The sequence below is a fragment of the Muntiacus reevesi genome, chromosome 20 (genome assembly GCF_963930625.1).
Source record: "Muntiacus reevesi chromosome 20, mMunRee1.1, whole genome shotgun sequence".
Taxonomy (NCBI): Eukaryota; Metazoa; Chordata; class Mammalia; order Artiodactyla; family Cervidae; genus Muntiacus; species Muntiacus reevesi.
The window spans coordinates 26,258,288-26,281,881 of NC_089268.1; the positions used below are offsets into that span (position 1 = coordinate 26,258,288).

The 23,594-nt window shown below is 42.2% G+C and overlaps 1 protein-coding gene across 1 annotated transcript in view; it reads right to left on the minus strand.

The window, feature by feature from the left end:
- Positions 1-254: 254 nt before the first annotated feature.
- The window catches only part of LOC136151559 (glutathione S-transferase A4-like), a 42,124-nt gene continuing 18,784 nt past the window's right edge, over positions 255-23,594 (minus strand). The window contains exons 2-7 of the mRNA XM_065912798.1: positions 10,747-10,852; positions 9,368-9,419; positions 6,652-6,784; positions 5,046-5,187; positions 3,516-3,647; positions 255-526 (exon numbers count right to left, since the gene is read on the minus strand). Of these exons, the coding sequence (XP_065768870.1) occupies positions 404-526; positions 3,516-3,647; positions 5,046-5,187; positions 6,652-6,784; positions 9,368-9,419; positions 10,747-10,833 (669 nt within the window). The 5' untranslated portion in view covers positions 10,834-10,852 and the 3' untranslated portion in view covers positions 255-403. The remainder of the gene's footprint in view (positions 527-3,515; positions 3,648-5,045; positions 5,188-6,651; positions 6,785-9,367; positions 9,420-10,746; positions 10,853-23,594) is intronic.

The window sequence follows — 23,594 nt, forward strand, 5'->3', positions numbered from 1 at the left end:
CCGTGTTAATTGCTCAGTTGTCTGACTGAGCTGAGAGGCTCGTGTGTGTGTGTGTGTGTGTGTGTGTGTGTGTGTGTGTGTGTGTGTGTGTGTGTGTGTTTTGTATCAACCTCCTCTTAATTTACTCAGAGTAGTAATTTCATAAAAGTTGTAACCATCATCCACAATTAACAAGCTTATAAATTTTCACACATTAGAATGTCTTTTTTTTTTTTTTAATTGCATTTATTTGGCATTTGCTGCTGATGGCAATATGGTTTTGTTCTTTTCGGACACATCACTCTTAGAACCTACACTTAGATTACTTAGATTATTCCTAGAAGTTACACCATTTGCTTGGCTTGGTGACAGGCGCCTATGCTGCAGTTGGGTTCATTACTCTGCCATCCTAAGACTGCTGCCTTTAGAGCTGCAAGACATTCCTGACAATCTCAACATAGTGGCTATCCGGGGGCGGCTTCCTCTGACTCCCAGGCTGCAGGAACTTCTTAATGGTGGGAATGTTGCTGATTCTTGTCTTAAATTCCTGAAAGGAGAAATAGTAAAATCAGGGTCTTAAGAGCAGTCACAACCTTTAAGGGAGCCCAGAACTTTGTTACAAGAGGTGGAAAGCTTAGATCCTCAATTGATGAGGCCTAGAATGTTGAAGCCAAGTCAATCCCTTGAAACATGTTTGCTGGATATTCCTGAGAAAGTAACACAACTGCAGGTCTGTTTGGCATAAGTGAAATTTTCTTAGTGAAAAATCATTGACACCATTAGGTGGTGCATATCAATAACTCTAGAAATTCATATTTTTTGAAGTACCAATTCCTTTCTAGAAATTAATTATAAGAGAATAAGTAAGAGTGTGAGATAACTATAAGAATGTTGCCACAATGAAAAACGAAATAATCTATATTTCTCAGAAAATAAAACTGTATATAAATTATGTTATATCCCTAAAAGAAACATGTCAGTAATTTTAAATGATATTTAATATATAAAATATAGAGGAAGATCCCTGTATTGACAGGGATTGTACTTCATTGTGTTGTTTAGTTAAAAAAAAAAAAATAGCCCAGGGCAGAACATAATATACACAACTTTCCACTATGTGGGAGATAGTGGGACAAGGAGAGACAAATATATAATTCATATTTCTTGTAACTGCATAAACAGGAACAAACACTGGATGGGCACACAGGAGCCAATAAAAAAGATTATAGAGGTGAGAAAATAGGAGGGCAGTTGTGAGAACGAAATTCCACAGTTTATGCCCTTTTTATACAAGTTCTGATTTTTCAAAAAGATGTGACTCTACTGCCTAATAAAAGTAAAATAAAATGATATTGCAGAAGAATATGTTTTGACATGTAAATATATTTATGATAAGTGGAAAAAATTGTTAAAAGCAGGCCACAGAACAATATTTAGCATGATGCCATTTGGGGGAAAAATATAAAATAAAAGATCAGGAAGTCTAACGCAGAACCATTTGGTTGGTAGGATTATAGATCTTTTTTTTTTCTTTTGGTTTATACAAATGTCTTATGTACTTTTTTTGTTGTTTTTATTAAAAAAAGCTACTCTGGAACTTCCCTGGTGATCTGATGGTTAAGAGTTTACACTTCCACTGTAAAGGGCTCAGGTTCAATCCCTGGTCAGGAAACTGAGATTCCACATGCTGTGTGGCAAAGCCAAAAAAATGCTACTCTTGAAGTACAAAACCTATGGTCACCTATTAGAGAAAATCTTTGTAAGGAACTGAAACAGAAGCTAGGTAAGTTCTGGCAGTGTGAGGATTCAGAGAGAGGTCTGAGGACTGGCAGTGTAGCAGGAGAGAGGCAGGCACATAGACACACACACACACACACACACACACACACACACACACACACTTATGTGTGTGTTAGTCGCTCAGTCATGACTGAGCACAGGTGGTACCCTCTGGGCAGAGGCTCTGAGCAACTGTGGGCCTTCATAGCATCAGGTGTTCAAGCTGGATTTAGAAAAGGCAGAGGAACCAGAGATCAAATTGCCAACGTCCGTGGGATCATCGAAAAAGCAAGAGAGTTCCAGAAAAACATCTACTTCTGCTCTATTGACTATGCCAAAGGCTTTGACTGTATGGATCACAACAAACTGAAAAATTCTTCAAGAGATGGGAACACCAGACAATCTGACCTGCCTCTTGAGAAATCTGTATGCAGGTCAGGAAGCAACAGTTAGAACTGGACATGGAACAACAGACTGGTTCCAAATAGGGAAAGAAGTACGTCAAGACTATATTGTCACCCTGCTTATTTAGCTTATATGTAGAGTACATCATGAGAAACGCTGGACTGGATGAAGCACAAGCTGAAATCAAGATTGCTGTGAGAAATATCAATAACCTCAGATATGCAGGTGACACCACACTTATGGGAGAAATCGAGGAAGAACTAAAAAGCCTCTTGATGAAAGTGAAGGAGAGTGAAAAATTTGGCTTAAAACTCAACATTCAGAAAACTAAGATCATGGCATCTGGTCCCATCACTTCAATGCAAATAGATGGGGAAACAATGGAAATAGTGACAGACTTTATTTTTTTTTTTGGCTCCAAAATCACTGCAGATGGTGACTGCAGCCATGAAATTAAAAGATGTTTGCTTCTTGGAAGAAAAGTTATGACCAACCTAGACAGCATATTAAAAAGCAGAGACATACTTTGCCAGCAAAGGTCCATCCAGTCAAAGCCATGGTTCTTCCAGTAGTCATGTATGGATGTGAGAGTTGGACTATAAGGAAAGCTGAGCGCCAAAGAATTGATGCTTTTGAACTGTGGCATTGGAGAAGACCCTTGAGAGTCCCTTGGACAGCAAGGAGATCCAACTAGTCCACCCTAAAGGAAGTCATTCCTGAATATTCATTGGAAGGACTGATGCTGAAGCTGAAACGTCAATACTTTGGCCACCTCATGCAAAGAGCTGACTTATTTGAAAAGACCCTGATGCTGGAAAAGATTGAAGGCAGGAGGAGAAGGAGATGACAGAGGATGAGATGGTTGGATGGCATCACTGACTCAATGGACATGAGTTTGAGTAAACTCCGAGAGCTGGTGATGGACGGGGAAGCCTGGCATGCTGCAGTCCATGGGGTCGCAAAGAGTCTGACACAACTGAGTGACTGAAATGACTGAACAGATAGCATCGGGGGAGGAAAGCGGACAAAGTGGTCTGGTAGGAGCTGGAGAGGAAAACAACACAAGCAGACCCATCAGCCTTGCTTTGTCAGGAAAAACACTCAAGGCACCACAAAAACCAGAAAGCACTAAATGTTCATGGTAGAAATCAAAATCTTCTTTCTCCCTCCATAGGGTTTTATTTCCTAATCATCCTATTCTGTGAGCAGGAGACAATTACCAAAATGAGTGAAGTAATGATTTTTAAAAAAGCCTTTTTAACTTCCTTTTGAGATTGGTCTGTAGGCATATTTTGTTTCAGTCTTTGTGTCTGTTTATGTTTCCCTGGGCTCTGGGTGGATGCTAAAACTACCTTTAGCAGAGGGAAGTCAGAAAGAACAGAAGCATCAAGTTCTTCCACCATTAAAATAGCTTCCAGGAGCTGTATGTCTGCCCAGCTGAATTTGTTGCCAACGAGAAAATCCTCTCCGTGGTCTTTCAAAATCTGCAGAAAGAAAAATAAAGAATATCAAATAAAACTAAAGACTATTTTGCCTGACTAAACACTTAACAAAAGCATGGGGTTTTTTGTACAGATCAAATTTACTTAAGAATCTGTTTCTTGATAATCTCTGAGAATGCTTACAAGGATAGAATGAAACTAACACCTTTATGTGTGTGTGCTAGTCATTCAGTTGTGTCCGACTCTTTGGACCTTGTGGACTGTAGCCTGCCAAGCTCCTCTGTACATGGAATTCTCCAGGCAAGAATACTGGGGTGGGTAGCCATTCCCCTCTCCAGGGAATCTTTCTGACCCAGGAAGATTGCTGGATCAAACTCACGTCTGTGAGAATCACACGACTGAGCCACTAACACCCTTATACATTGCCGTAACTGGCACAATCTTTTTGTAAATTTGACAGTGATGATCAAGACAACTTGGGTGGTGAAGTGCTGGAGTAGAACTTCCATTATGAGCCTAGAGCTGATTAAATAAAACTGTCCCTACCAGCATGGAAGACACCAAGGTCATAATTAACTAGAATCTGGCTACTACACCACAGATAAGGTACCAGTGGGATACCAGAAGCTCAAACATGAGCCTTTTCACCATCCAGTAAAAAATGAATATAAAAATTCCTCAGGTGATGCTTTGAGTTGCAGATGTAAAAAATACAAGTTTATTCCATAAATAAGGAACAATGGTAAATTTGTTGTTATTCAGTTGCTCAGTCATCTCCAACTCTTTGTGACCCCATGGACTGCAGCATGCCAGGCTTCCCTGTCCTTCACCATCTCTTGGAGTTTGCTCAAACTCACATCCATTGAATCGATGACTATCCAACCATCTCATCCTCTGTCATCTCCTTCTCCTCCTACCCTCAATGTTTCCCAGCATCAGGGTCTTTCCCAATGAGTCTGCTCTTTGCATCAGGTGGCCAAAGTATTGAACTTTCAGCCTGAGTCCTTCACTGCCTTTGATTTACTCCAATTTTGTTTGGTTAGAGGTTCCATAATTACAGGTCATTTATTTGGGGATCCTTATTAAAGTTTTGGTCCAAATGCAGTACAGCACTAACATAGCTTCTGCCTTTTAAGATTTCACCCTTTACTCTTATCAGCAATAGGGGATGTCACTGTCCCCCATCCCTGCAGCCTGGGAGGTAGACCAGGAGACTAGCTGCACTGTGTAGGCCTCTCCCCCAGTTCTGGCTCACCCCGCACCCCGACTGCCGACTGCCGCCTGGGCTCAGGGGAAGGACCCGGGGGGCGGGGCCTGGGGAGCGTCACCCTTGTAGATGTCAGCCCCGCCCTGCTCCCCTGGAGGATCTGAGCTCCCAGCTGTCGCTGCCCTCCACCCTGGGCCTCACTGCCTCGGCCAAACTGGATCCCCGCAGCCTACCTTTTCAAAGACTGGGAAGTGCTGGGTTTTGGCTTTCTTCACGACTAAAGCCAGGCTCTCCTCTTTTTCCTCCGGGGGTTTGAAGGCAGCCACCGCCACCATCATCATGAGGTCCAGGGTGCCCTCGGCGTACATGTTGATCCTGACAAAACAGTGTGAACTCTCAATCCAAGAGAAGCCTTTGGGTGAGGGGTTTCTTGATCCACTACTTTTTTTTTTGGTGTGACTAGATACTGGGACAGATGACTTATTTATTTGTTTTTTAATTATTGAAGTATAATTGATTTACAGTGTTGTGTTAGTTTCAAGTGTGCAGAAAAGTGATTCAGTTATAAGTACATAAGGCATATTTAGTTTTTCCTAGTAGGTTATTACAAAATATTGAGTTTGGTTTGTGATAGGTCCCCTGAATAGGTCCCCAATCACAAATCCAGGAAAATTTTTACTGTTTCAAGTCTTTAAGTTTACTCATTTCCTGTAAAACTGCACTATTCCTGGGAGAAAGAACCCAGCCATGCTCAGCCAAGCCTAGCACAGTGCATAGCACAGAGTGGATGCCTGTGGTGTAGAAATGTAAAAAAAGAAAAGAAAGGCCGCAGATCTTCACTCTTCAGTATTTGTGATAAAGCGTGGCAGCTCTCCCATTAGTAGATGGGGTCTGCTGCTTGAGCTGACCTCATGACTCGATTTGACCCAGAAGCTAACAGCTTCTGGGGTCCCAGTTCTGAGCCCAGAAGCTAACAGCCTGTATGCTTTCACTGTCTCTGAGAACCCTATCTGGCTGCTATCAGAACAAGCTCGGGAAGAGAGGACAAGAGACAGGTGGTCACTTGCTCACCAACCGATGGTCAGCCAGCACCCCAACCAGATTCCCCTTGCTGACTACCACTTAACCACAGACCTAGGAGTGAGTGCAGCCAAGATACATCAAGCCTGGCCTGAAAATTCTGACACCCAGATGACCCGTTGACTGGTGGCGTTGTTTAGTCACTCGGTCGTATCCAACTCTTTTGCGACCCCTTTGACTGTAGCCTGCCATGCTTCTCTGTCCATGGGATTTCCTAGGCTAGAATTCTGGATTGGATTGCCATTTCCTTCTCTGGGGGATCTTCCTGGCCCAAGGATCAAACCCAAGTCTCCTGCACTGGCAAGCAGATTCTTTATCACTGAGCCGCCAATGCTTCCCCCATAGACGAGCGAGCAATAACAAGTCCTTGCCGACTTAAGTCCCTGGGCTTCAGGGTGACATGTATACAGCATTATTTGCAGTAATAGGTCATTGATACAATGCTCAATATTTGCTGAGTCAGTCATTGCCACCTTCATGCAGAGTAGTTTATGAGATTGTTTTATGAGAACACACTTTGTTAGAAGTAGGGAGAGAATATGAGAATGTCGAATGCAGACCGCTGTGAAGAGTAGAAGGGGTGTCCAGAAGCAGGTGTTCAGAGCATGCACAAGACATACTGGGGTAGCACAAGCATCTCCCCTTGTCCCCTCATCTCCTCCCCTCCCTCCAGGCTGAAAGGCTGCATCTGATCTGGGTCTCGGTGTAGGAAGACAGAGCTTGGAGAAGAACCAAGTATCGGCACAGGCACTCTGGTACCTGACTGTCTCCTTCGGGTCCTTCCCATGCAAGTTGTACTTGGTAGCAAGGTAGCTGAGGATGGCTCTTGTCTGTGTCAGCTCCATTCCATCAATTTCAACCAGAGGCACCTGGCCGAAAAGCAGGCGTCCGTCTGTGGTTTGAACGAAGAGATTAGGTTAAGAGACTCTCCCTCCATGGTTGTGGTCAGCCTGCAGGAGGGCCCACTTCTGATTTTGTTGAGTGATTCTTAGTTTTCATCCAAAGAGGTGAGTTTAAGACTCTGGTTGTTGAGGAAATGCCTACCATTTGTTTCATGGAAAATGTGAGATTTGCTTGATAGGTTCATGAGTTTTTGCATGTTGGCTAATCATGGTTATTTAAGGTTTTCTACATTTGCTCTGACTGTATTATAGTGTGTTTTTGGTTTTCAAAGTTTCAGGTATATAAGAATCACCTGGAAGAGGTGGTTGTTAAAAGTACCCCACCCTCCAGATACTCTTATTCAGGGATGGAGTCTGAATTCTTTAAAAAGTACAACAGGTATCACTCCAGGTCTGCACAGCAACGGGATGGATGTGACAGCAAGAACCCAGGTCCTGGGCCCAAATGTCAGCTTTGGCCCTTCAAGCCCTGTGACTTTAAGCAAATGACTTATCTAAGCTCCAGTTTCCTTTTCTCTAAAATAGCTGTAATATCCATCGAGCAGGATTTTGAAAAGATGAAACATCATAAGTAAAACACTGAATACTATCAACAATCAAGGTTCAGTAAAATCAAATTTTTCTTCTTTCTGAATGAACTGCCTGTATAAATAATGCATTTAAAGATGTACTAAAATAGTACTTTTTCATGGGATCTTGAAGGAATGAATAGCCTTTCAATTTTCATTAACACCTGTGCATTAATGAGAATAAGGAATTTTACCCAGAATAGGAGTCAGATTTCACTAGTGCACTGGCAAAGGCCACTGTTAATTTCCCCAGCTTCCAATAATTGACCTAATGAGACATGGGAACATGGTGACAGAAAACTAGCACAGGCACCAGTGACAGCCTTCCAGGTAGCCAGTGTCCCTGTCTTGGGGTGATGGAGGACTTTAGACACGTCTTTAACTTCTCTGAGCCTGTTTTCTGATCTGTAACAGTATCTGTCCTGCCCACTTTACTGAGTTTCTTTGGGCAAGATCGTACTTTGGAAATATAAGTACTATTTTTAGCCCAGAGCCTACTAAACCTCCATTTCCTGAGGCAGTGCTACATTTGCCCAAAACTGAATGGACATCTAAAGCTGAGCTCTATGTTGCTGTTTATGAATGATGCAAACAGCCATTAGAAATGATCCCTGCTTCTAGGAGCCGATGATCCTCTTCAGAAGGATTGAAGAAAATCTCAGATCCAGAACACAGGAGAGGACCTTTGAGATCCTTTAGTTCAGTTTGTTCATATTTCGGACAATGCACTGTGGAGGCCATTGGTCCAAGCAGTGACTTGCTCGGACCCAGAGGGGACAGTTAAGCCGGCAGAAGGGGGCCTCCTGACTCCCAACCCAGTGCTCTCTCTGACTGCCCCTGCTTACAGAGGGCAGCAAAGCCCAGGAGGCTGTCCTCAACAGCATCACAGACCCAAGGAGGGATGGAGGGTTCCCTAGGATTTCCTGCATTTCTAGGGAATGCTAGGAATGCTAGGGAAATCCCTAGCATTTCCTACCAGATTGATCATGGAAGAGTTTATACAACAACATCCATTTATTTATTCAATGCATAAGTATTTAACCACTATTATGTGACTGTCATTATTTAGAGTAAAGCGGGGCAGAAATGAAGAGGAAGAGGGGGAGAGACGCTTCAGAGGGATTCTAGATAATAAAGGTCCTAGATGAGAATTGGGGAAGGGCTAAGCAAGTCTTCCCTCTCTATGAGATTTCCTGGTACTCGGCAGTCAGGACAAGAAAGATTCTCTTATTGTATGGCAAAGAGACAGGATGGAGAGAAATGAAAAGCCTTGCCCAAAGCCATGTAGTTTGTAAATGGCAGGTCTGCTGATGACTCACTGAAAGTCTTTCTTAAAAAATAATTTGTGGTAATTTCATGACTGCTTATCAGCAACAATAGGGACCCTGGGTTTCCTTAGATAATGAAAATAACATTACGGCTGTTAGAAGTAGGACTGGGGAAGTATCAGTCTTCTCTCTTAGTGGGAGAAAATCGGGGAATTGTAGGGATTAAGAACTTCTTCCAAATGTAATCAAATTTGGATATTTTCTATAGTTATGATTCTACAGTTGTGACCTGGTAAAATGATCTCTATTAATCTGCTAAAACCACTAAGAAAAAGTGAATATGAACTATGAGAGCCAGAGAATATGTTAGATCTAATTCATACGCCCTTTTGCTCCCTCTCCTCCAACCCACTGGATCATCGTGAAGAATCCTCGAAGGCTTCTCTGGTGGGATGGGGATTATTGAACCAGTTGGCACTGGATCAACCCAGGCTATCGCTAAGTTGAGGCCAGAGTCATAACCTACTTGATACATTTTTATGAGGCTAAGGAGGCAGAGCCAATGACACATTTAGCTCTATGCTGGGGGCACAGTGAACAGTCAATGTTAGCAATCAGGCTGTGTGCCTTTTCTAATGGTTGTCATTCTAGAGTTCTGTGCTGAAATGAATATTTCCGGGAACATATTTTATTTTATTTTTCCCATAAGATAACATTAAAATAAATCTAGGCTCACCCTTCTGCAACTTCTCATATTGTTCTCTTGTTTCAAGAAATTCTTCTTCAAACTAAAAAAAAAAAAAGACACATTATCATAAACCTAAGGTGAGAGAAAGAAAGAAAAGAAATGCTTACAGTATAACAGTATAAAATTCCCAATAGCTTCCAGAATGAAAATTTTATAAAAATTAGTTTAAAAAATTAGCACCTGTTCAAGAATTTGTTACTGAGAGAATATGGCCCTCTTTTAAGTGGACATAAGTGTGTTTTCATTTCCTGCATAAACATACAAATTCATTTTCAAATAAAAAGTCACATTGAACCAAAAAAAGAAAGAAAGAAAGAAAAGACCACAAAGTTATCAACTACCATGTAGCTGAAAATTCTGACAGATCATGCGCTTAAAAGTAGCTCAGGCTAACATGGGACTGGTACCCCTTCTTGAGTGTTTCCTGATTAAAGGATATCCCCAAGCCCCCATTCATATTTTTCCTTGTCTTCATCTTATCTCTGCCTTCTCTCCAAACTCTTGCCCTCTCCTCCAATTGCCCCCTGATTTTTCCTCTTCCCTTTCTTCTGTTTTTTCCTTCTCTCTTTTCTGCATTCTCTTCCCTCCATATCAGGTCAAGTTAGGCATTTCTTTTTGCTCACATACTCAGTGAAAGGGACCCAAAGATCATTACTCAGGTGGGGTTATCATCATTTACTGATGGAGTTTCCAGAACTTTTGTAGGACAGAGTAACTTTTTGTACACCAAACCTTGAGATGGGGGGTAAGATAAGAGGAGTAAAATAAAGCAAAACAAAGAAGATCCTAAGTCCGTGTTCTAGAGGAGGTGGCATTCAAATAGGGACAAGGGAGTCTACACCTGCATGAAACAGAACAATTCCAAAGCACTTGTAAAAAATTTATGAAAAAGTCAGAGAGAGGGTTAAGAAAAAATACTGGAGTTAGGGAAAGATCCCTGTGGAGTAGGCCTTTAGGAGAAGGGTCAAGGGGTGGTGGGCAGGCTGCAGCTGGGCCTGAGGTTCCAGGGGACAGCCATGGGTAGAACAGGACTGAAGTGCTGACCAGAGTTGGAAACACCCCGGGAAATGAGCTGGTCTCAATTGAGAGAATGATTCAAATGTGAGTCTCCTCTCTCTCCTCAGATTTGAGATCCACCAAGATCCTTCCAGGCTCAGGAAGCTTCCAGAACACCTCCCTAGGCTTCTCCCTTCCTACCCCTGTTTAAGCAGAGGACTATGATCTCACCTTCACCTCAGGAAGGCAGTTAGAAAGGCAAAAAGTGGATACAGCTTGAAAGGCACCATCCTGACTTTTGAAAGGTGAAGAGGACCACTTTGGTCTCACCCAGATTACCGCCCCCTGCCATTTCCCAATCAGGAACCAACCTCCACACCAGCTGCAGCCAGCAGCCAGCGGATAGACTCCATCCTGCCTCGGCCACAGAAGTACCAGAGCTTCGGTTTGGCCGCCATGACTGCTGGCTTGGGTTTTCTGAAGGGCAAAATAAGAAAATATGTTTAAAGAAAAAACTAGCACAGACTATATGGTATATCTCCCCTTAATTCCAAAATTGGTGAAACGAAACTATTATTTAGGGATGCATACATAGGAGGCAAAAGTATGAAGAGAAGCAAGGAAATAATTATGACAGACACAAGATGGTGGTTACCTCTAGTGAGGAGAAATGGGGGCTGTGATTGGAGTCAGGGTATGGGGGTTCTGGGATGCTAATAACATTCTGTTTCTGAAACAGAAGTAGTAATCAGCCTTTATAATTGATCTTTAAACTGTATAGAAATACTTCTGCACTTTCTTGTGTGTATGCTCTAGCTCACAATTTAAGAAACAGGAAAAGAACAAACAAACCAGTTAAGCCCCAAACTGCCCTGCATTACATGCTAGCCAGGATCCCACTTAAAGTGGCTGCCTATGCTAACAAAACTCACAAGGAAGTAAAAAAATCAGAATAACAGTAGTCAGTTTATGATGAGAAACATAACTGTTAATACCCACAATCATATGAGAACAGAGTCACTTGGGTTCTCAAAGTCTTGCAGGTTTTTTAAGCCATTTCCCCCACAACCAGGCACTTCTCCTCTCCATTGGATTTACAGTTTAACTCTTGGAGAAGTTTGATTCCTTTCCTACTGTCTTGCCACTTCCTGGGCACTGCCTATGTTTGGTTGTCAAGATTCATTCCTTTCAAACTGCCTGGTTAGCTCCTGCATGACAATTTCAAGAGCTTCTTGAAAACCCACCACTGTATTGTCCTGGGAGACACAATGATTAAAAATGTACCACAATTCTCTGATTAGAGAAACTATGCTTAAGTCCAGCAACTCACTACTAACAAACCTTGAAGTGAATTGTACAATAAACCGAATGTGGAGAAAATATGAGAAGAGGAGACAGTGACTATGTCTTCTTCTTAACCTCTCTCCAACAAGATAATTCCCGAACCCTCTGATCTCCTGGAGCATCCCTTGTAGGATGATTAAGGACCAGATAGAAGCAGCCCCTCACACTCTTAGAAATCAAAAGGAGGAAGGTGCAGCCAAATACACACAGTTGGTTCCTGTGCCCGGGACATTCAAATCCAGATGGCCAGCTTCCAGGTCCTGATCATGTGTCAGGAGGCAAATGAAACAGGCAGCTGACAAATGGTTCCTGCCTCAGAGGATCCCCTCCAGGTCTGCAGGCATTCTGCAGCTTTCAGATAAAAATCAAGCAATACTGGTGAAGTCAAATGCCAGTGTCTCACTTGGGAAGCTCCATCTCTCCTCTCTCTCTTGGGTGCACAGCCCTCTTACCATTTGACCCCTCTCTACCTGCCCTGAGAAACAGGGATGAGGAAGTAAGTCAAACTGGGGCTGCTCTGAGCTTGCTTCCTGTCTTTCCGTCTCCCTGAAATGTTTGGTCCATATTCTGTTTGAAATAAACCCAATGGGACAAAGGAAATCTTGGTAAACCTCTTTTCCTAGGGATTCTATTCTGCTCTCCTAGTTAGCCAAAGTTAAAATTACCCTTTGGTTTAAAAATCGTGGATCTAAATACAGTCATCTCTGGTAACTTCCAGATAGCTGTTTCTGAGCAGTGGGTGCTAAAGTGTAGGCTGAATAGTCTTTCTTCTGTCTGGTTATTCTCTTAGTGGGATGAAAACTCACAGCCCTGAACTGCTTATAGGAGATGGGTACTTCACGTGGCCACTGAGTGTCATGACTTGGAGGCTCCAAATTATGTATTAGTTCTTGTCAAGAGTGAGCTACCAATGGTACAGAACTCTCTCAGACAAAAGGACTGTCAGCAAAATGCCATCCTAAATGTATTAAGAATGGGACAAGCTTCTTGTTGGCATAGCAGTTGATATTCGAAGGGATGTAGAGGTATGTGCCTTCGAGGTGAAATCAGTGAGAAGCTGCAGACATCGGACAAGCAGACAGCAGTCTGGTGTCAGGAATGGAATGAGGGGAGCGTCACTAAGTGAGAGGGAAGCCTGAGCTCCATTGAGTACAACCTCCTGGATGTGGGTAACCGCTCCTCGGGCCTGTCCAAGAGAATGAACAGTAAGAAAGCTTGTGACCGAGCAGGATTTTGTGGGGACTTCTGGGAACAGACCCCTTTTCTCCTGTCCTCTGGTATCACTCCTTTCTAAAGTTCCTAGCTAATAGCATCTGATGGACATTCCTGAGTTGTTTTACAGATGCTAAAACCACCACCAAATGGGAGAAACTACTTGACGATCACGAGCACATAGGCCCCAGACCTACCAGAGTCTAAGGATTGATAATGTGATACCAGCCCCCGCCCTCACCTGGCCTTTAAAAATGCTTTGCTGAAATCCTTTGGAGAGTTTGGGCTTTTTGAGCACTAGCTGTCCTGGACGGCTCGCTTGGTACCCTGCAATAAGTGCGACTCTTTCCATCACCACAACCCAGTGTCAATAGATTGGCTTTACTGAACATGGGCAAGTGGACCCAAGTTTGGATCTGATTCTGTTCATGTACAGCCTGCTCTGTGCTAGACATGGAGTTGGATGCTCAAACAAAAGTGATAAGTGAGTGTGACTATTCCCATCTTTCAAAGGCTGGGGGCTCTGCACTTTAGAGTCATGAGTCCTCACTATTGTACAATCTTATTCCATCTCTTTAGGCCTCTGTCTCCTAACCCTTAAGATGGGGGTAGTGGTTGTACTCCCTGCCTCAGACAGTTGTTGTGAAGACCAAGGATTGAAAAAAATTAATAGATAAAATACCATACCATACCATAATGTCTCACCCATATCAGCTAGAGTCTTCCATGCTTAATCAAATTACAGGTGGATGTGGTATTTTCTTAGAATTTTTTATGCTAAGATTGGCTTGTTTTATACATGATTTATGTTTGTCAAAAATGCAACTGATACTTGTAAAAGAGAGCTAAAACTTTTGGAAATTTGACCAGATATTGCAATAAAAGATATTTAAAATGTAAAAACTGGTGTGGTTTTTGCCTTCGTTTGTGATTATGAGGGTAATTGAAACACGTGCATGGTTTGCTGCTGTAAGGAAGTGTATCTGGGAATTTTACGTGACCCTTTGTGGTCACAATTTCCCTCCCCCACCCACTTACTTCTGCCTGCCCCTTGAACATTTTCAAGACGTGTAGGAGGTTAAAGGATGAATCACTCCCCTCTCCATCAGCACTTCCAAGTCTTCCCTGGTGCCCAAGGGAGCCCCCAAAGCCCAGGGTTACAATGAAGGAGAACTCACTTCAGATAAACAAGACCATAGCCTGAAATCTTGCCTTCCAATCCAAAAGAAGGAAACTTTTTTTTTTAGTTGTTAGTAACCAGCCACCACTTCTTGTAAAAAATCCCAGCAAGTGTTCATGTGCCCCATTGATGGCTGCCTCTAGCCAACCAGCCGCTCTTCCTCACCTCTCAGCCCGCGCTCCACAATGTTCCGAACTGGGCTCTCAGGTGAATGATGGAGTCTCAGCAGGACTCTGGTCCCCACCCAAACCCTCCCAGGAGGAGCTGTTCCTTCTAGAATGGCAGAGACAGACAAGGGGCCCAGTACATCTTACAATCTCACACCATAGCCCAGGATGAACTGCTCCCCTGGATTCAACACCACAAATACATTAAGCTCCTGGTAGACAGGAGTCATGGTATAGTTCTTCCATCTCCTGCAGAACCAACCTGGCATTATCCTAGACTCATGGCCGCATAGAGAGACCAGTTTCTTCATTTGTTAATGTTGGGTAGTTAGAATAGGGAAAAGGAGTCCAAAATGGCGGTGGCTAAAAGACAGGAAGGGAAAAGCCCGCGAAAATAGAACAGAGGAAGGTCAAAGGAAGGTCGGAGGACCAGAGTGAGGACTTCAGGTAGAACAGTGCTCCCGCCTAAGCCCAATTTGCATAGGACATGCCCAGGGGGAAGAAAAAACATAAAAAGAGGAGCCAAAGGGCTCTCTCTCTCTTTCCTGTGCGATGGGGCGCTCTTCTCTTCGCGTCTTTGGATCGACATGCCCTCACGCCTCGAAGATGGATTTTCCTGCTATCTTCTAAATAAAATAGAGCTGTAACACTGAGATGTAACACTGATTTCTCTAAGAGTTATAACACAGTCTGTTCGAGACCTGAGAGCTATAACATGGTCTTCCCAAGACCCAAGAGCTGTGAGGGGGCTTTAATGTTCTTCACTTCAAATCTTTGTTGTGACGAGACAAAGAACCGAGGAGCATACACTCGCCTGACATTAAGGTTTCTGTGTTTGAGCTTTCATTCTTTCAACATTAAATGTTTATGGATCTGCTTCTATGGCTATAGTCCTAGGTTGCACACTCCAGGCATACAAAGATAAGTAAGATGTGGTTTCTGCCATTGAAAACCTTACATTTAGTGATGGAAATATCCAGACCATGAAGAGGTAAGTCAGAATAAGTATTTAAGAAAAGCATAATATAGTATTATAGGGACAGAGCCTTACAGATTAGGTATATATAAATATGTTCAGTTCCTTGAGCCCCACCCCTTCCTACTCCCAAGGCATTATAGATTAATGGCCTAAACCAACTCCTTTAGTCCTTTATCCTTGACCTCTAATGAATCTCAACAAAGATTAATTTCAAAGAACAACTTGGTAACACAGAGGCCCAAGTTTATGCTTCAGAAAGTAAACCCCATTCTCATTGTTTAAAAAAAGTACATTGTCAAAGCTTGAAAGAACAGGTGTGATGGAAATATTCATCCTGCTTGTGGGAAACAAAGAAGCCAAGAACAAAAGAATTCTTTCTGGATTTCATCCCAAACGCAAACAGATCTGAGAACACAGCCTGCTGGAAGAATAAGAGCCTGAGGGGTTGTGCTGAGTATAAATTCACTCCCATCTCTTCAAGTCTGCTTTTTATGTTGACCTTGACCAACAGGTGCATCCTGAACTAAATACACCTTGTCCCCCAAGTAGACGCCTTGCGTGACTCCTTTTGCAAAAATGATTTTATTTATTTATTTATTTTGGCTGTGCTGAGTCTTTGTTGCTATGTGAGCTTTTCTCTAGTTGCAGGGAGTGGGGGCTACTCTCGAATTGTGGTGTGAAGGCTTCTCATTGTGGTGGCATCTCTTGAGAGGCACAGACTCTAGGGGCTTCAGTAGTTGCAGCATGGGGGCTCAATAGTTGGGGCACCCGGGCTTAGTTGCTCTGCGGCACGTGGGATCTTCCTAGATCAGAGACTGAATCCATGTCTCCTGCATTGACAGGTGGATTCTTTACTGCTGAGCCCCTGGGAAGCCCTCCCCACATGACTCTTTTGACATTGGGAATTGAGACTTGTCTCTCAGGGGTGTTGAACTTCTCCTGTGTGCGGCTTTACCTGAGGTGAGCAGGGCTATGCACATCCCACTCAGAGCCCCAGGTGCCCAAGGCAAGCTGGGCAGAAAGCAGCCATGGTGGTATGACAGCCTTTGGATATTCGGTGTGTGGTCTTTCAGTAACAAGCATGCCCTAAATTTCTTTTTCTTTCTTTTTGTGACCGTAAGTTAAGCAATGACTTATGTGATAAAATACAGAAAGCATAAACCACACATTTTAAAAAATTGCACTTACCAGTATTTAAAACTTTGCTTTTCAAAAGGCATTTTTTGACAAAAAGAAAAGGCAAATCAACTATTGGGAGAAATTATTTACAAAGCATACCTGATTAAGGAACTCATCCAGAATATATAAAGAACACTTATACCTCAATAATAAAAACAAAAACCAACACTTAAAACCAGTGGACAAAAAAAAAAAAAACCCAGTGGGCAAAAATTTGAGCAGATAAAACTAAAATTAAAAAAAAAATTTTTTTTAGAAAATGTGGAAGAACATGTATCTGAGTCAGGCTCTGGATATCAGGAGAAGCAAAGACCTATGTCTAGATTTCAGCTCCTCTTCTCTCTTGAGTAAGCTTTTTAAACCTCTCTCAGCTTCAGTTTCCTTAGAGTCGCTAAATCATTTGGTTAGTAGTAGAAATGTAATAAAGTGTACAAACTGCCGAACATAGTAAGGACTCAAAAAATGGCACATGTGCCCGCAAACACACACACACACACACACACACACACACGCACACACATCTATATCGCCAGATTGTAGCAACAGTCACATGTGAGAAAAAAAAAAAAATCAATGGAAGTGGAAGGCATTCTTTAAAAGTGTATTTGTTGTTGCTTTTGCTTTATTTCTTTGGCTGTGTGGCAGGTGGGATCTTAGTTCCCTGACTAGGGACTGAACCATGACCCCTGCTGTGGAAGCACAGAGACCTAAACACTGGATCACCAGGGAAGTTTCTAGAAGTGTGATTTTGGACCAGCAGCATCAGCTTCGTCTAGGAACTAGTTAGAAATGCAGAATCTCAGTTCCTGGGCCAGATCTACTGAATCAGAGGCTGCATGCTAGGAGTCAACACATGAGACCCTACCCATGACAAGGTCATGAGGGAGAAAACCTCACAGGCAAGGCGGATCAGGTTTTCAGGGGTTTCGAAAAGGCCAGCTCACGAGATCCCACCCATGACAAGGTCACGAGGAGAAAGCCTGACAGGTAAGGCAGATCAGGTTTTCAGGGATTTCGAAAAGCTGCCCCCGGCGCTCACCTTAAAGGTGATATCTGTCTTTCTGATGCCTGGCTCAATAGACTACTCCCTAATTTCTGTGACACAGGCAGAAGGCCTTCCCCGATCTATTCCCAAATAAGAATCAATTTAGAACTTTAATCAATAAGTTTCCCAGGTGGTGGTATTTTATGAGATTATCCAGGGTGAAAGGAGTGTTTTAATTTAAACTCCTTTGCTGGTATTTTAGTTTGTTTGGCAAATGCATTTATGCCCTTGGTACGAATATGCATGATTGTTTATAATACCCTAGTCATAAAATAACAGAAAGAACCTGATTATATAAAAGCCCTAATAGACATAGAGCATTTTTGAGGGGTGAAGGGGTCCTATTAGAAAACATAAGAAAAATTATTCTAAAGGTGGTTATTGAGTTGATGTTTGCTTGCTGTGCTTTTGCTTTTAATGTGCTAAGGTTGTGTTATAGAAACCATAGTTAATATAGTTAAAGATCTAGAGAAATAAGAACTTAGCCCTAGTGTGGTAACAATGAAATGGTTGTTAATTGTCAGCCAGGAGTGCTAGGCAGGGGCTGCCTCACCAAAGTCGCAGAGTCATTCTGGGGTAAACTTCTTAGATAAACACAACTGTAAACTTCTGCAGAAGGATTAATTTTTGTGTTAACAAGGTTATACTTCTCCTCTGTACTGTTGCCCTATGAGACTGCTACCTTTCAGTTAAGGTCACCAGAGAAACAGAAAATAGGTTTACATTCACCTGACTTGCATAAAATGTCAATAGGCCCCAAGGCCAGAAGATAATGTACAAGACCCTCATAAACAAAGAAGTATGCAGAAAACACCCTGGTTTCCTGAAGAACAAGCTGATATAATGTTAAACTATCTTCCCCTTAGAAATGTACTAACTTAGGGTATAAAAGCTACAGTAAAAAATAAAGCATTGCCAGACTCGGCTGCACACCCCATCTGGTCACTCTCTCTCTCTCTCTCTCTCTCCCACCCTCCTCGCAGACTTGGCCCTATCAAAGCTAGTCTCACGTGTCTTCTCCCTCTCACAGACGCCGTTCATCCTGAGGGCACCCCCTGGATCCTGCTGAAGCTGGACCCCGGCAGCTGCATTTTTCACAAGACCCCCCCCCCAACCCCCCGCCCAGGGGATCCATTTGTACACAGGCCGACCCCAGAGAAATTGCGGATTTGGTTTCAGACCACGGCAATAAAGTGAATATTGGAATAAAGTAAGTCACACTTTTTTTTTTCGGTTTCCCAGTGCATATAAAAGTTATGTTCATACTATACTGTATTTTTTTAATGGTGCTATAGCACTGTCTAAACAAATCTACATATCTTAATTAGAAAATACTTTATTGCTAAAAAATGCTTGCCATCACCTGAACTTTCATCAAGTCATAATATTCTTGCAATAGTAACGTTAAAAATCACTTATCACCATAACAAATTAATAATAATGAAAAAATTTGAAATATCATGATATTTACCAAAATGTGACAGAGACACAAAGTGAACAAATGCCAATTGAAAAAATGATGCTGACAAATTTGCTTGAAGCAGGGTTGTCACAAAATTACTATTTGTGGAAAAAAAAAAGAAAACAAAGAAACAGTGCAATATCTGCAGAGCACGAGATGTCCCTGTACTAAAACTAAGCTTGAGAAACCAGATCTAGAGTGAAAGCCCAACTAAACTACACCTGGGGCTCAGGGTGTGGCCCCAGGTTCTCCCAGGGTTTGCTGAACAGGCACGAAATGCAGAATCTGATGTTTAAAAAGTAGGCTGAGCATAGGTTCTGTGCAGGAGGGTGTGGGGCCAGAACAGAGAAAGGGAAGAGGAAAGGGAATCAGGGAGAATTCTAAGTCCATTTCCTGTGTTGAATCATTTACACTGACCCCCTTAGAGAGAGGAATTCCTAGGATGCAGGGCATCCTCCAATCTCCAAGATTAACCAAGTACTAGGTGTGTAGATTCAAGCCTTGGGCAGATCTGGAAAAATAGATGTCAGTTTCCTCAACTGTAAAATGAAGAGTTGGTTCAGAGTTCAATCATCTTCCTTTTCTCAGCTTTAATCGTCTTTCTGATCTTACTTCTTTCCCCCTATATTCATTCGTCCTGTGCTCCTATCTGCTGAACATATATCTTGGGAAATCAGTCAGTCTTTTGGGGGCGGTGGGTGTGAAATTCTATTGACAATGTTAGCAGTTGTTCTGGATAATTTAGACATATCAATGCACATTTTCCTTGATTTCAGTTAGGCAAAAAGCAGGCTTTTATTGAATTTTCAAGATAATGAAAGTTTTGAGAGATTACCTAAAGAAGTCGCCAGTTTTAGCAGATGTTTTGGGACAGAATACAAGAGGCGAATTTTAAATCTATTATCACTAGAAATATCCTTGACATTGATTCTGCTTCTCCAGTGGATCAGAACCATCTGCCTTCATGACAAAGAAGGAGCACAGAGCCTTGAACACTGGACCCCCAGGGAAGTCCCTGGATCTGACACCTTAATTAGTCGGATTTGACATGCTATCAGAGGGAAAGTCTCCTACATGGAGCCCCCATCCCCACCTCACCCTCACCAAAAGAGCTGCGCTAGTGTTTACATGACATTTTAAAGACACAAATAGCTGAACCCTATTCCTGGGTGGGGCGGGAGTGGGGATTACTTGTAGGATGATGAGGGAGGTAATTTTGTTCCAAATTCACATGCTAAGCATCTTCTATATTTCAGTTACAGAAGTGAAATTTCCTTTGCATTAAAGTCTAACAGAGGGACTCATGTTGACTTATCCCCGCAAGGCTGACGAACTTACTTAAATGAAAAGTATAGCTGAGAGGGGAGACTTTCATCCCAGGCTCCTCGGAGGATAAACAAAGTGAACCACAACATGGCCCACTGCTGTTAAAAACTGGGGCAAATTCTAGAAAAATCTGGGTCAGGGTTTGACTTAGAGACTCCTGCTTTCAACTTGCCGCCATACCCTGGGGAGGGAAGACCCCAGGGGAAGACCCCAGTGTCAGACCATTTGAACTGAATCTTCCAAGCATACAAGGGACGCAGGAGGTTGAGTTTACCTGTTAGGCACCCGGCACAGAGCGGGTGATTTCTGTGTTCTTTCCAGCTGTGTTCAAAACGATGCAATTTGGCCAAGGAGGAAAAATGTAATGGCTCAAAAATTAATAAACGCTTAAGTTCCACCAAGGGCGTTATGCCCACCAATCAACTGAAATACCACTTGACTCTTACATACTTATTTTTGAAATTACACAATATGTAACACAGTTTTGAGGGCATTTGAGTGTCTGATATTATGCACATTTCATGCACCTAAATGTTAGTCTTCAAAGGCTTTGTTTAGATGTACATTTGCTATTTCATTTTCATTTGTGTATCTACTCTGCAGAAAAATATACCTGTTCCTTTTGTTTGATATAGGAAAGTTTAGAAATAGTCATACTGTAGAGCAGAGAATGGAATAGCATTTTAAATCAACTATACTTCAACAAAAATAAAAGGAAATAATAGTCATTAAGTTAACCACAAAATTAAAGAAATTTCTGACTACAAGTGACAAATTTGGTAACAAAATAAACTATCCAACCAAGCCTAAAAAGAGAAGATAAGAACTTCACCACTAACCTTATATCTTCCTGGCTCTCCTCTCTGGGGTGCTTCAGAGGGATTAAGTGAGGGTTTATAAACCTTTATAGAGCTTTCTAATTGAAAACTCTACCCCCTCAAGGGATTGGTCAATAAGCATTCCATTTGTACATACCTCTAGGGTTTGTACTTTACATCCCTTATTTGGATGTTTGGTCAAGTTACTCAGGTAAGTAGAAAGAAAGATTCCACTGGCTCATTCAACAAATATTTACTGAGTACCACTCTGTGCCAGGTACTGTTTTAGTCCCAGGGTCTACAATGTTATGCATGTCAGATTCAATTCCTGTGTTGGTGGTAGTGCTTACATTCTAGCTGGGGAAGACAGGCTGTATGAATATATAAGCAAATAAATGCGAGGTGTTCAAAATAATAATGCCAACAGTGTATCAGATGATTATAGCTTATGGATAAAAGAAATCTATGACAACAGTGTTATAAGGGGTAGGATGGAAGAATTATAAGCAGCTATAAGATAACCTGAGAAATCTGTAGGCAGGTCAAGAAGCAACAGTTAGAACTGGACATGGAACAACAGACTGGTTCCAAATTGGAAAAGGAGTACATCAAGGCTGTATATTGTTACACTGCTTATATAACTTATGTGCAGAATACATCATGCGAAATGTTGGGCTTGATGAAGCATAAGCTGGACTCAAGATTGCCAGGAGAAATATCAATAACCTCAGATACACAGATGACACCACCTTTATGGCAGAAAGCGAAGAACTAAAGAGTTGTTGATGAAAGTGAAAGAGAGTGAAAAAATTGGCTTAAAGCTCAACATTCAGAAAACAAAGATCATGGCATCCGGTTCCATCACTTCATGGCAAATAGATGGGGAAACAGTGGAAACAATGACAGACTTTATTTTTTTGTGCTCCAAAATCACTGCAGATGGTGACTGCAGCCATGAAATTTAAAGACGCTTACTCCTTGGAAGAAAAGTTATGACCAACATAAATGGCATATTAAAAAGCAGAGACATTAGTTTGCCAACAAAGGTCCATCTCGTTAAGGCTATGGTTTTTCCAGTAGTCATGTAAGGATGTGAGAGTTGGACTATAAAGAAAGCTGAGCGCCAAAGAATTGATGCTTTTAAACTGTGGCATTGGAGAAGACTCTTGAGAGTCCCTTGGACTGCAAGGAGATCCAACCAGTCCATCCTAAAGGAGATCAGTCCTGAATATTCATTGGAAGGATTGATGCTGAAGCTGAAACTCCCAATACTTTGGCCAACTGATTCGAAGAACTGACTCACTGGAAAACACCCTGATGCTGGGAAAGACTGAAGCCTGGAGAAGGGGATGACAGAGGATGGATGGCATCACTGACTCGATGGACATGAGTTTGAGTAAGCTTCAGGAGTTGGTGATGGCGATGGACAGGGAAGCCTGGCGTGCTGCCGTTCAAGGGGTCGCAAAGAGTAGGATGCTGGGAGCCAACACACGAAACCTACCTATGACAAGGTCATGAGGGAGAAAACCTTACAGGCAACGTGGATCAGGTTTTCAGGGGTTTCGAAAAGGCCACCTCACGAGATTCCACCCATGACAAGGTCACGAGGAGAAAGCCTGACAGGTAAGGCAGATCAGGTTTTCAGGGATTTCGAAAAGCTGCCCCCGGCGCTCACCTTAAAGATGGTATCTGTCTTTCTGATGCCTGCCTCAATGGACTACTCCCTAATTTCTGTGACACAGGCAGAAGGCCTTCCCCGACCTCTTTCCAAATAAGAATCAATTTAGAACTTTAATCAATAAGTTTCCCAGGTGGTGGTATTTTATGAGATTATCCAGGGTGAAAGGAGTGTTTTAATTTAAACTCCTTTGCTGGTAGTTTGTTAGCCAAATGCATTTATGCCCTTGGTACTAATATGCATGATTGCTTATAATATCCTAATCATAAAATAGCATAAAGAACCTGATTATATAAAGGCCCTAATAGATGTAGAGCATTTTTGAGGGGTGAAGGAGTCCTATTAGAAAACATAAGAAAAATTAATCTAAAGGTGGTTTTTGGGTCGACGTTTGCTTGCTGTGTTTTGCTTGCTGCATTTTGCTTGCTGCGTTTTTGCTTTTAATGTGCTAAGGTTGTGTTATAGAAACCATTGTTAATATAGTTAAAGATCTAGAGAAATAAGAACTTAGCCCTAGTGTGGTAACAATGAGATGGTTGCTAATTGTCAGCCAGGAGTGCTAGGCAGAGGCTGCCTCACTGAAGCCGCAGAGTCTGTGTGGGGTAAACTTCTTAGATAAACTCAACTGACAACTTCTGCAGAAGGATTAATTTTTGTGTTAACAAGGTTATACTTCTCCTCTGTACCTATGAGTACAGCCCCATGAGACTGCTACCTTTCAGTTAAGGTTACCAGAGAAACAGAAAATAGGTTTACATTCACCTGACTTGCATAAAATGTTAATAGGCCCCAGGGCCAGAAGATAATGTACAAGACCCTCATAAACAAA